This window comes from Maniola hyperantus, chromosome 20, assembly GCF_902806685.2.
Source record: "Maniola hyperantus chromosome 20, iAphHyp1.2, whole genome shotgun sequence".
In the NCBI taxonomy this organism is placed as follows: Eukaryota; Metazoa; Arthropoda; class Insecta; order Lepidoptera; family Nymphalidae; genus Maniola; species Maniola hyperantus.
The window spans coordinates 12,412,919-12,426,707 of record NC_048555.1 but is presented as its reverse complement, the minus strand read 5'-3'; the positions used below and the strand labels follow the sequence as shown (position 1 = coordinate 12,426,707).

Here is a 13,789-nt window from a genome sequence, read left to right as displayed (position 1 = left end):
CTTTACTTGTGGTTACGTCGTTTACACGGGCATTGGGTAAGTGTGCGTGCATGTCGGACCAATCAGTCGCGAGCAAGCGCTCACAAACGCACACATTTAGTGTACCTTACTTATACCGATACGACTTAAACACAAGCATGAGCCACTCGCCCTCGTGAAATGCATGAACTATATTAGTTATCGGTGGCTGTAACTTTATTTTTTTATTGGAAATGTTACAATAAATTTATTTATTTACTGTACAAAATCATGTCCACGTGTTTGTAACTTGAAGAAGACTTTGTAGCTTCTAAAATATATTAAACAGCCGAATATCTTAGAAAGGAGCCGAAGCCGAATTTTATTAGAACTCAAAAAATATATCAATATAAACGGAATAGGTGCCCATACTTAATACACATACAAACCAATTTACTTTTGCATGTGAGCACCCACATTATTGCACAATATTACATAAACTGATATTGATTCCTAAAGAGATAAGAAATGCTATAGCCAGGTCAATTTAGACTTCAAGGTTACAATAATTCACACTTGGCTGAAAATTGGTAGGATTATTTAAAACACTTATAAGTGAAACGAAACAATTATAAATGAAATGTGAAAAGTCCTCATCGATCCGACATATACCGGGAAAAAAATTTACTCGGGGTCAAAGGTCACAAAAACGGGGTTTTCGCGATTTTCAGAAATACGGTAAGTTTATCATAAAATTAGCTTAGCCAAAAATTGTAGATCAGATAAGAATGATAATGATAGATGATGATGATGATTTTGCAGATCTACAAAAAATGTCTACATACCTGCATTTTTCCTAAGAGCCACTGTTTTAGGCTTTTTATCCCGGAAAATCAAACAGTTCCCTCTGGATTTTTAAAAACCTAATTCCACGCAAACGAAGTCGCGGGCATCAGCTAGTCAGCTAGTTATTAATATTATCTTACCTGAATATTTATCGGTTGATAATCTGATAATGAAATATGTAGATCTATGAGTGGGATGATAATAATTAATATTATCTTACCTTGTTCGCGAAGCTATGAGTGGGATGGTAATCTATATTTTTAATAATATATTCAAATTAAAAGTTAATTAATTAATAATTTAAACTAAAGCTAAAACCTTAAAAAATATAATATTATAATATAATATATAATCTATATATACATATAAAAGGAAAAGTCAGGTGACTGACTGACTGATCTATCAACACACAGCTCAAACTACTGGACGGATCGGGCTGAAATTTGACATGCAAATAGCTATTACGACGTAGGCATCCGCTAAGAAAGGATTTTCGAATATTCAACCCCTAAGGGAGTGAAATAGGGGTTTTAAAGTCGTGTAGTCCACGCGGACGAAGTCGCGACCATAAGCTAGTTTTTTTTAAAAAGAATATTAGCCATGTTTAATGACTAATATTCCCCTTTCCTCTCCAATTAAGCGTCAGGCTTGTGCTGGGAGTAGGTACGACAATAGTGCAACGGGCGGGGTTTGAACCGTCGACCTTTCGGTTTTCAGTCCACTCCTATACCGGTTGAGCTATTGAGGCTCAAATTAATATTATCTTACCTTGTTCGCGAAGCATTCCTCCATTTCGAAATGTTTGCTAGCCGTGATCAACTCGTTATTATAATAGAAGTACGCGATCATATGGCTATCGGGACACATCTGGTTACTGACTTTAATTGGTAGTATCACTTTGGACAAGTGTCTGTCCAAAAGCGAGTCCAATTCTGAGGAGTTCCTGCCTTCAAGAATCTTGTTGGGCAGTTCCAGTTTCTGGAAATTTCGATTGGTGCATATGCTGTTTCTGTCGGTGCTCTGGATTTGGTCTGTGATGCTGGTGATGGGGCATTGGGTGGTCGCGCCCCACCGGTAGATGATTCCACCTCGAGTGATCACCTATAAAATAAATAAAAATAAAATAAAATGTTTTTATTTCGACCAACAAGGATCATATTGGTGTTAGTAATTACACGAAACTTAAACCTAATTGTTAGTAATTATTAATATTAGTGTTAGTAATTACACGAAACTTAAACCTAATTGTTAGTAATTATTAATATTAGTGTTAGTAATTACACGAAACTTAAACCTAATTGTTAGTAATTATTAATATTAGTGTTAGTAATTACACGAAACTTAAACCTAATTGTTAGTAATTATTAATATTAGTGTTAGTAATTACACGAAACTTAAACCTAATTGTTAGTAATTATTAATATTAGTGTTAGTAATTACACGAAACTTAAACCTATTTGTTAGTAATTATTAACATTAGTGTTAGTAATTACACGAAACTTAATCCTAATTGTTAGTAATTATTAATATTAGTGTTAGTAATTACACGAAACTTAAACCTTATTGTTAGTAATTATTAATATTAGTGTTAGTAATTACACGAAACTTAAACCTATTTGTTAGTAATTATTAATATTAGTGTTAGTAATTACACGAAACTTAAACCTAATTGTTAGTAATTATTAATATTAGTGTTAGTAATTACACGAAACTTAAACCTAATTGTTAGTAATTATTAATATTAGTGTTAGTAATTACACGAAACTTAAACCTATTTGTTAGTAAAAAATCTATAACTATTTAAATTAGGACAGGATCGATTTGCCAGCACGTGAATCATACAACAGTGATTCAAGTACTGGCAGTCGATCCTGTCAGAAAATACCTTCAGGAGGCCGTTGGGGCTGGAGCGGACTCTACGCAACAGGGATGTGCACCGCGCCCGCATTTTTTTTTTTTTTTTTTTAATAGATATAGCGAGCAAGCGAGCAGGCGGGTCACCTGATGTTAAGTGATTACCGCCGCCCATGAACATTTGCAGCACCAGAGGAGCCGCCGATGCGTTGCCGGCCTTTTAGGAATTTGTTGGTCCGCCCCTTGAATAACCCCATGTTATAATCTAGTGGGAACACCGCCGATGGGAGTTGGTTCCACAGTTTGCACGTGCGTGGAAAGAAGGATCTGGCGCAGCGGACGGTCGAAGTGCACCAGACACCCAGATGGTGAGGGTGAAATTCCTTACGGTGGCGCGCGGTGCGGTTGTAGAAAAAAGAGGGTGGAATAAGGTCAAAAAGCTCTTCAGAGCACTCCCCATTATACACGCATAGTAGTATAAAAACAGTCTACATGCGCCTCGAACATCCCTGACGCGCTGCAGAATCTGATAATCATGTACCTATAGGTACTATGGTACACTTTTTTGAACTCCTCCTTTTAAAGTCCAATCGCTAGGATATGCAACGCCTTTTCGAAATCAGTTTTTAGGGTTCCGTATCACATAAGGAAAAATGGAAGCCTTATAGGATCACTTTGTTATCTGTCTGTCAAGAAACCTACAGGGTACTTCCCGTTGACCTAGAATCATGAAATTTGGCTGGTAGGTAGGTCTTATAGCAGACATTCGGGAAAAAATCTGAAAACCGTGAATTTGTGGTTATATCCCACAAAAAAATTTAACTGTTGTCATGAATTAAAGTAAGATAACTATATCATTAATATCAAGTGGGATATCATATGAAAGATCTGCACCTGTGTATTCTAAAACAGATTTTTATTTATTTTTTATGCATCATAGTTTTTGATTTATCGTGCAAAATGTCGATAAAATACGATTGTAGTACCCTCAGTGCGCGAGTCTGACTCGCACTTGGCTGGTTTTTTTGTATACCTTTACAAATTGCCTTTTAAGGGGTTCACTTACCACGAAGTGCACTGTGATGGGCGCGGTAAGGTGCCCCAGGTTGAGGTACAGCGGCAGTAAGGTCCTCGCACGCGAGTCTGTCCGAAGAGCACCCAGGGCGGCGCGACCTAGCGTGGTGGAGCAGCGGGTTACGAGGTGTGCTGTCGCGTTGTACAGACGCGCCTAAAACACAAACACAAAATCTTCCTTAAGGTGACGCAGTACGCTCGACCGAACCTATTTGCTTTTCACTTGACATTGTATGAGAAAGGTGAGAGGCACGATGATTTTCACCGAAATCAAGGGTTTAGGAAAAGTATTTTTGAGAAAAAACTACTGAATTTATGTTTGCAAAGTAAAGTTATTTCAACTAATGAATAAATAAACTATGTCTAATGATAATTTTTTTTTAGAATTTTCATATCTCTAATCTTATTTATTTACGCCCATGGTTGTCATAAATTTAGTGTAAAAAAAGGAATCTTTTGAGGCTCGTAACTTTTAAATCAATATTTTTTTCAATGTTTTATACATCAATGAACCTAGATAAAGACGAGATAAATCGATATAATTCTTAGTTTTGTGCGTACAATATCGAATATGGTTGTATTTTCCCTCCTACGTTTATATGAAGAAAGCACTGAAGTGAGTCCCCTTAAGAAACCCAGTACCACAAAATAGAGAGATGACTCTACGAGATCCCTTTTTTTGAACAATCATTATCAACAAGATTTCATCGAGTTTACATCACCAACAAATACTCGAGTCCCGTCCCACCCAGTAATCGTTGGGAGCTATGCACTCGAAATTGTAGAAGAGTATATTATATATACTCTTCTACAATCTATCTATCTATCTTGGTATTACCTTTTATAATAAAATCCCGCGAACTATTTTGGACTTACCTTTGCACAAGTTTAAAAAATCTATTAAAAATATGCTCCTGAAAAAAGCATATTACACAATTGGAGATTATCTAAATGATAAAAGAGCGTGGATTTGACCTGCAGCTCGTTCCAGCAACGCACAAGACTGCAAATACTATTTTGTACATGGCATAATCTTGTACCTATATCAAATATTTGAAAAGAGCAACCGCCGAGTTTCTTGCTGGTTCTTCTCGGCAGGAAAGGCATTCCGAACCAGTGGTAGATGCATCCGACTATTCGTAATCACTTGTAAAAGTTTATACGAATAAAAAAGATTTTCATTTTCATTTTCATTTTCATACCTATAGGTACATCATACGGCGGGGGGAAGACAGCTTAGAAAAGCTAATAGTGACGGGCAACACTGAGGGCAAAAGAGCGAGAGGCCGCTCACCAACTAGGTGGTCCGACCAGCTAAAAGAGTCCAGCAGGTGAAAATGGCCACCAACAGAAGCCGGTCGAAACAGATAATCCATTCGAGGGCAGATTGCCAGGACCACGATCTTCAGCAATGAAGGAACGACCGGAGAGAGAGAGATTCTTTCTCTCCACTCTTTGAATAGGTATAAATACAAATCTTCTCTTCAGGAATGGCTTCTGAAACAAACTTACTCGGATACTGAAAAACTTTTGGATATTCTAGTGTAACCCCAATTGTACACAAACATATACAAAGACACTCACATATGCACACTTATACGTGCTCATTCACTTACACCCCCACACACACGCACTCACGCACACACAAACACACACACACACACACACACACACACACACACACACACACACACACACACACACACACACACACACACAGATAACATGGACTTCCACGCACATAATATTTTCTTTAGCTCTTTAGTTTAGTTAGTATGTTAGTTAGTATGTAGTTAGCTTTGTACTCACCGAGCTGGAGGCCCTGTTTTCCGAGACACAGTTTCTACTAGTTCGGAAAACAGGTGCACAGTATTGTTTTAGTAAGAATTTTATAATAATTAGTTTTATGGTACCTACGTGTCAATACTAACAAAATATGATTTTGTATCTGGTGAAATAAATGATTTTATTATTATTATTTTATTATATATACCTAGGACACACAACCCAGTTATCCAACTGGATTGTGTTTCCTAGGTATACAAATATACTTAAATTCCGAGAAAGAGGTCAGCCATCGAATCCAACTCGGTTAGGCAGCGTTCAGGAAGCTTCGAGATTTCTTCTTGTCCGAAATTCCATGATCATGATCATGCCTGATTTCTCCATCATCACCATCATGATAATGATGATGATGATGGAGAAATCAGGGATGCCAGTTTCCTCATGACATTTTTCTTCACCGTTAAATCAAGTGATTTAATAAATTATTTAAAGCATACATAACTCTTAAAAGTTGAGGTGCGTGCCCGGGATCGAACCCCCGACCTCCAATTAGGAGGCAGACGTCCTAACCACTAGGCTACCACAGCTTCTTCAATAATAATTGCTGATGAACAGAAACGCAGTGATTACCTGAAAGTGGTAGTACGGCTTTCCATCATCATCAGCCGTGAACATAACCCTGCCGATTCCGTTGGCATCGGTGATGGAGTCTACACAAGAAGCCTTGGCAGCATTAAATGATGATTCTTCAGGAGTGATAGCTGGTGATCGACAGACAGACACTCTTTCGTTGACCGCTGGTTTATCATCCCATCGAGATGCTTTGACCTGGAAGGAAGAAGTATTTGGAATAGCAGATTTTATACATATGAAAAGAAAACGAGCAGATGGAAAGAAAGAAGGAAAGAAGAAAGCCTCGATAGCTCAACGGGTAAAGGAGTGGACTGAAAACCGAAAGGTCGACGGTTCAAACCCCGCCCGCTGCACTATTGTCGTACCTACTCCTAGCACAAGCTTGACGCTTAGTTGGAGAGGAAAGGGGAATATTAGTCATTTAACATGGCTAATATTCTTTTTTTTTTAAAAAACTAGTTTATTCATCTTATGCCTAAGGTACAAAAAAGCTTAAAATTAATGGTCACCAGATTTAGATGAATATATTATAGAAGTCCATAAAAAATTACAGAACTATAGAAACTGCCAATGGGTAGTGTAGTATTGGGTTTCAAGAATTTATTGTCTGGCCCCATGTCGTTGTTTTAGAGGAACGATGAGTAGAAGGTTTGTTCTGTATTGCGCATCAGATATGGGCTGAAAAAACTGGTAAGTAATTGAAGAATACCAGATAATATTATATTTTACAGGTAGACCCTGCAGCGGATGCCATTATACCCTGTGTAAATAGTAAAAACAATTACAATAGTTCGGTATACGAGTATCATCCAGGAATTCAGGAATATTTGTAAGATTTTTTTTAATACAATAAAACTTAAAGCTAGCCTTATCTAATTACTATATAAATCATGACCGCGTGGAATGGTGCCAAGAATACTGGCTGCATTTCCGCGCTGGACAGCCAGGCTGATCCGCTGCGCAAAAAATGAGCCAGCCCTTCTGTCACCAGTTGAGGCTATTAATCGCGGTGAAATGTCTCGTAAAAAATTTTTAGCACTAAGACTCCATGGCCCCAGGGTCTCCACGGCAAACGGCACAAAAATGTAACTCTCTATAAGAGAGGCATACTTGCGCCGCTTGCATTTAAGATTTTCCCTGTGGAACTTACCTTTATTTTATAAGGTAGCCCTGGCGATATGACAGCTCGATGCTTCGTAAGGAATTCTAGTTTGACGGGATCGTCTACAACTTGGGAGATCACTGTTGTGTTTTGCCAGATACGTGTTCCTTCCTCCTAAAAGAAAATAGATTAAGAATGTGAAATAGGTTCCATATAGCTAGGAAATTAAGGTTTTAGTGGGAAACGTTTTGGATTTTACCTAAAAGGATGGATGTATACACAGATTACTTAGAGAAGTAGATGTATATCAGGACGGCTATAACTGCCCATATTACCTACAATCGAGTCATCGTAGGCACGGCACATACCCTTTATTCTACCAAGTTATTCAAGTTATCGAAACACCTCTGCAACTTGTACTTTTACAGAGTACTTTTACAGGAGCATCTCAAAGGTTATCCAAGTTTTTGAATAGCCGAGTTTTGCCGGAGAAAAACTGGATTTTTAGTTAATGGTTTGACTATGGCTTCTCACCATGGGTATCTGGACCTATATTTTGTTTGATGGCTGCTGTATATCCTGGGGGAGGTGGGAGAATGCTGTGCGAAAAACGCCTTAATCTTGATCGAACCCTAAAAAGTTTAAATGGTGTTGGCCAGGATTTAATTTGATTTTTGGGCAAGAGTTTTGGGTGAAAATGGAAGACCACCTGAAAGAACTCCAAGTTCCAAGGGACTGGTTCCAGGTACAAATTGAGGAGTTAACCTGGAAAGAGAAGTCAGCAACGATGACATCAGGAGGGCTGGTGCCGTCGAGGCCTATGCGCTTGGTGGCGGCTGCATGCCTATGGCAGGCGCGCGGTGCTTTTAAACGCACTGCGGTGCGTATGCCACCTTGACCCTGTCCACTGCCACCGGCGCCGCGGAGTCGGATCACCAGCATGCCCTCTACCGCTTCTGACCACGGGTATCTGGGAAGAAAAAAATCGGCAGCATAGTGTTTTATTAGGTTTCCTCTAGATAAATCCTCGTGGTGTCAGCTGAAAGATAGCTTACCTAACCTACAAGATTAATGGAGTCATATTCTACATTTTTTTGTGGGGCCACTGGGGGTTCCTTGAACAACTAATCTTCTGACTTTAAACGGGTGTTGAGAAGTTCAGGTGCAGTTATACTAAACATATTAAATGGAAGTAGTTTAGTCTTCTTCTCCATATTACAGCAAATATATGAATAATCTGAATATGTGGAGGGTCGCCTACTGACCTGACACACACAGTCCACACGAGTCTCTCGCTGGTCCTCAGGACGATGGGTGCGTGACGGACTGTCAGCTGGAACGGTGGTAGTTCATAGTTGCCCACTGAGAATGACGTGGATCCCTGAAAGGTATGTGATATTACTACCACTGGATACGTAGTGTGGGGAACCAGGGAAACGTTTGGTTCGTTGATTCTGGTTTCCTCTTATAGGTAACTAAACTCGCGAGCAAAACTATAGAATCACCTGCTTGTGATATGCTACGAGCGATCTTAAGAAGTAAATGACTGGTGAAGATTAATGAAAGTGGTGCCATTTTAGGCTATACTGTATTATAATATACTAGCTGATGCCCGTGACTTCGATCGCGTGGATTTAGGTTTTTGAATCCCGTGGGTAAAAAGTAGCTTATGAAATTCTCCAGGTCTTTAACTATACCCATGCAAAACACGTCGATCCGTTGCTGTCGCGTACTATAGACGTAACATTTTACGCCTGCGACCCAGAATGGGTACCTGAGTCCTGCTCAGCCTAATGCCCTGCATTGCATTATGTGCAAGCACGTATACAAACCAGAGCGCTGAATTTCAACTGTGACCTGACTCCATCCTGGGACAAGTTTTTACGCGTTGTCAGTTCCTACTACGCTGTTTTTAAGCCATCCTAATTGTCAAGCGGTTTTTTTCAAGTGACACCCTATCCCTATACGATCAGAATTAATAATACAAATGTCCGTCTTAGCCTCCAAAGCAATTGTTTATATTATTATTCATTATAGGCATACGCTTGACTACAATCACACCCGATGGAAAGTGATGATGTGGCCTAACATGGGACGCGTTTACCTAGAAGATGCATATTCACTCTTCTTTCAAAGATATCCGGGTTCTAAGTGGTGGTAAATTATTTTGACGATTCAAAGGCATTTGTAAAAGTTTATTCGAATAAAAATATTATGTACCTACTAGCTGATGCCCGCGACTTCGTCCGCGTGGAAATAGGTTTTTTAAGAATTCCGTGGGAACTCTGATTTTTCAGAATAAAAGTAGCCTATATGTCACTCTCCAGGTCTTTATCTATACCCATGCAAAAAATCACGTCAATCCGTTGCAATGTTGTGACGTGATTGAAGGACAAACCAACAAACGAACACACTTTTGCATTTTATAATAAGGGTACTGGCCACTGGGGGATTTGGGAAGGGAAGGGGATTGTATTCTATTCTAGTTATTTTTCAACTTAATGATACATACCTGAGAACCATCTGCCAGTCTGGCCCTGATAGTCCACTTCCCAGGTGGTGCCAGCTCGTCTAGCTGATGCTGTAGCTGTGCCAGTCCAAGTCTGGTCCTCACACGTTGCCACTGCGCCGTTTTTACTCCATCCCAAGCTCCGCGTGGGCCTTCTAACCATACCTCTTCGATCTAGAATGTTAAATGATATCCTTTTGAAAATGTTTTAAGAATCGGTGATGATGCAGCCTAAGATGGAGCGCGCTTGCCTAGAAGATGCCTATTCACTCTTGACTTCAAGGTACCCATACTAAAAGTGGAGAGAAAATTGAAGCCAGGAGGGTGTTAGAAACGAAGAGGCAAACCACTTCGTAAGTGTTCGTGAAATTTCGATTACGACGACGATGCCTTGCGGTACGGTACCTAGGTGAAGTAGGAGATAGCGAGCAAACGTGCAGGCGGGTCACCTGATGTTAAGTGATTACCGCCGCCCATGAACATTTGCAGCACCGGAGGAACCGCCGATGCGTTGCCGGCCTTTTAGAAAATTGTTAGTCCGCCCCTTGAATAACCCCATGTTGTAATCTAGTGGGAACACCGCCGATGGGAGTTGATTCCACAGTTTGCATGTGCGTGGAAAGAAGGATCTGGCACAACGGACGGTCGAAGTGCACCAGTTCTTACTTAGGCGGGCATTAACCAGCATTAGGATCACGGAGTTGGATGCAGAAATTTTTATGGGACCACCTCAGAGACTTCAATTGATTGAAAAATTGAAAAGTTGCAAAGCGGCCCAAAAATCGGTGAAGATAATTACATTTAAAAAACTGGGCCTATTGAAAACCACCTCCTTTTTGGAAGTCACTTATAAATAGACAAGAACAGTTATTACTTTTAAAAAACTACAAAAAACCGTGTCACTAGACTACAAGTGCTAGACTAAAGTTGAAGGCGAGAAGAGCCCGGTCAAGAGCTTTGTCTACAAATGTACAGTACTCGGCCAAAAGTGATGAACATCGACCTTTAGAAGGAGATAGCAGTAGGGCGATTGTCTAAAACCTGCATCAATCATTATTACAATCTCAATTGTTCTGATTGGCTGAATTTGTGCGATTCTTGTTGCAACAATGCATTGTAGCCAATAGTGAGCGAGCGCAACGATGCATTGTTGCCACAAGAATCGCACAAATTCAGCCAATCAGAACAATTGAGATTTTAATAATGATTGATGCAGGTTTTAGACAATCGCCCTACTCAATCGCGCAGCAGATTTGTAGAGCACTGTCTCGGTCGTTGAGACCGACAAAACGTCGTATGGGTATGAGTTACAGAGACAACGCTTTACAAAGATGAAATGTCATTCTAAAGGCCGAAGTTCATCACATTCGGCCGCGTACTGTACATGCGGTGTGAGCTTGCATGCCGAGCAGTCGAGCACTACTTAAGCATATTATACGAGTGATACAAGTGTGAGACACTTGTGGTACACTGACTTACAGTCTTGGAAACTATTGTTATATAATAATTGCGTTTTTAGAGTTCCGTACCTCAAAAAAAGTACCCTTATAGGATCACTTTGTTGCCTGTCTGTTTATCTGTCTGTCTGTCGTGTCTGTCAAGAAAACCTATAGGAAAGGTACTTCCCGTTGATGTTGGAATTAGGATTTATTATTCTAGGGTAATTCCCGTTGACCTAGAATCATGACATTTAAAAGGTAGGTCTGCACAAGTAAAGGAATAAATCCTAAAACCGTGAAATTGTGGTTACACCACAGAGAAAAATTTAAAATGTATTCATGAACAAATATTAGTATTTTCAATTTTCAAAGTTGGATATAACTGTACCAAGTGGGGTATCATATGAAAGGGCTTTACTTGTACATTCTAAAACAGATTTTTTATTTAATTTTATGCATAATAGTTTTTGATTTATCGTGCGAAATGTCGAAAAAAATATCCGAGTAGTCTGATAATGATATTTGACACATAGAGCTAAAATGATGAGTAAGATAAGATCTCAGGACTAAAATCGTGTAGGTATACTTTGACATGTCATTTGACACATAGAACTAAAGAATAGAATATATTTTATTCAAGTACTTTTTACTAGTGCTTTTGAATCGTCAGTTAGTTTAATTTACCACTTTGCAGGAAACTCGGCGGTTGCTCTTTTTAATTTTTCAATTTACAATATTATTGTACCTACCATACTATACAAGCTATTGCAGCCCCGTGCATGGCTGGAGCGAGTAAAATGGCGAGTGAGATCTCAAAATGTATGCATTATTACCAACCTTTTATCTTACACAAACATCGAACCTGTGTACCTACAATAAACAAATTATTTGCACTCGCGATAATATTTAGTTAACCGTGTTAGTGTTACGCTTACTGTGCTACTAAATTAGTTGCAGCTGCTTGCAGTTTTATGGGCATTTCTTATAATGCCTGACCTAGTACCAAGAGTTGACCAAAAAACTTTGTGATAACGAAAATACTTTTTTTTAACGAATTAAATGAATTAGTCATCATCATCAACCGATAGACGTCCACTGCTGGACATAGGTCTCTTGTAGGGACTTCCACACGCCACGGTCTTGCGCGCCGCCTGAATATAGTGGCTCGTCTGATGTCGTCCGTCCACCTAGTGGGGGTCTTCCAACGCTGCGCCTTGCGGTGCGAGGTCGCCATTCCAGCACCTTGAGAACGGTGTATTGGTCTATCGGTTGTACGAACTATGTGCCCTGCCCATTGCCACTTCAGCTTCGCAACCCGTTGAGCTATGTCGGTTACTCTAGTTCTCCTACGGATCTCCTCATTTCTGATTTGATCACGTAGAGAAACTCCAAGCATAGCTCTCTCCATCGCCGGCTGAGTGACTCTGAGCTTTCTTATGAGGCCCATAGCACACGAGTAGATATCCCACTCATATGCCCATAGTAAGCGACCATGTATCCAAATTATTACTTTTGATGATTAAATCTCTTATAAAACACAAACAGTAAAAACTAAAAAATTAAGATCATCTCAATTAAAAATTTAAAGGGTTACCTATGCGGTATTTTAATGAATTAAATAAAAGCCGGGCACAATGACAAATGACTAAACCTTCGCACATGATTGCAACATACTCGTGTTACCGGTTTTGAGATGAACGCAAACTTTTTTTTATGAGATAAATTGGAGAGTTAAATTATTAACAGTTAGGTTTGTCACAATTCGTTAACAGGTTATTTTATCTTCCTTTTACCTAATTTTTTTGCAGTTGCTCATGTCTGCGATTTTTTGCACCCAACCCTTCAACGGTCCGCTCAAACCCTTGGAAATGCCCGAGAAACCAACACGGAAACGTCCTATGTTGATTAAAAAAAAAATGCAAATCGGTCCAGAAACCTCGAAAAAAATCGGTGTACATAAAAAATAAGAAACGGGCCGAATTGAGAACTACTATCCTTTTTGCCTAGTGCCTAGTGGTTAGGACGTCCGCCTTCTAATCGGAGGTCGGGGGTTCGATCCCGGGCATGCATCTGTAACTTTTCTGAGTTATGGTAATTAAATATCACTTGCTTTAACGGTGAAGGCAAACATCGTGAGGAAACCTGCATGCCTGAGAGTTCTCCATAATGATCTCAAAGGTGTGTGAAGTCTACCAATCCGCACATGGCCAGCGTGGTAGACTATGGCCAAAACCATTCTCACTCTGAGAGGAGACCCGTGCTCTGTAGTGAGCCGGTGACGGGTTGATCATGATGATGATGATCCTTTTTGGAAGTCAGTTAAAAACAAAACTCACAGTGGTATGAGCTGGAGTGAGGTCGGCCTTGAGAGCCACAGCGCGGAATCGAACCGTGTCCCCAGGATGGTATCTTCCTCGTTCAGTGTGGACTATCACCACTCGACCGCTGGCTATTCGCACGGTGACACCACGGTCCCACGCACAGTTTGCTTCTGGGTATCTGAAATAATGTATGTTTTTAAGAATAGTTGCCATGCTAGTTGCTAAAAATGTATGTTTTTAAGAATAGTTGCCATGCTAGTTGCTAAAA

General features: G+C 39.8%; 1 protein-coding gene across 2 annotated transcripts in view; it reads right to left on the bottom strand.

Annotated features, from left to right (window-relative positions):
• The window catches only part of LOC117992072 (pregnancy zone protein-like), a 44,775-nt gene that overhangs the window by 21,719 nt on the left and 9,267 nt on the right, over positions 1-13,789 (bottom strand). For both annotated transcript variants that reach the window (XM_034979724.2, XM_069505396.1), the window contains exons 4-11: positions 13,537-13,699; positions 9,765-9,935; positions 8,518-8,633; positions 8,018-8,222; positions 7,301-7,426; positions 6,148-6,345; positions 3,725-3,886; positions 1,573-1,905 (exon numbers count right to left, since the gene is read on the bottom strand). In XM_034979724.2, the coding sequence (XP_034835615.1) occupies positions 1,573-1,905; positions 3,725-3,886; positions 6,148-6,345; positions 7,301-7,426; positions 8,018-8,222; positions 8,518-8,633; positions 9,765-9,935; positions 13,537-13,699 (1,474 nt within the window). The remainder of the gene's footprint in view (positions 1-1,572; positions 1,906-3,724; positions 3,887-6,147; positions 6,346-7,300; positions 7,427-8,017; positions 8,223-8,517; positions 8,634-9,764; positions 9,936-13,536; positions 13,700-13,789) is intronic.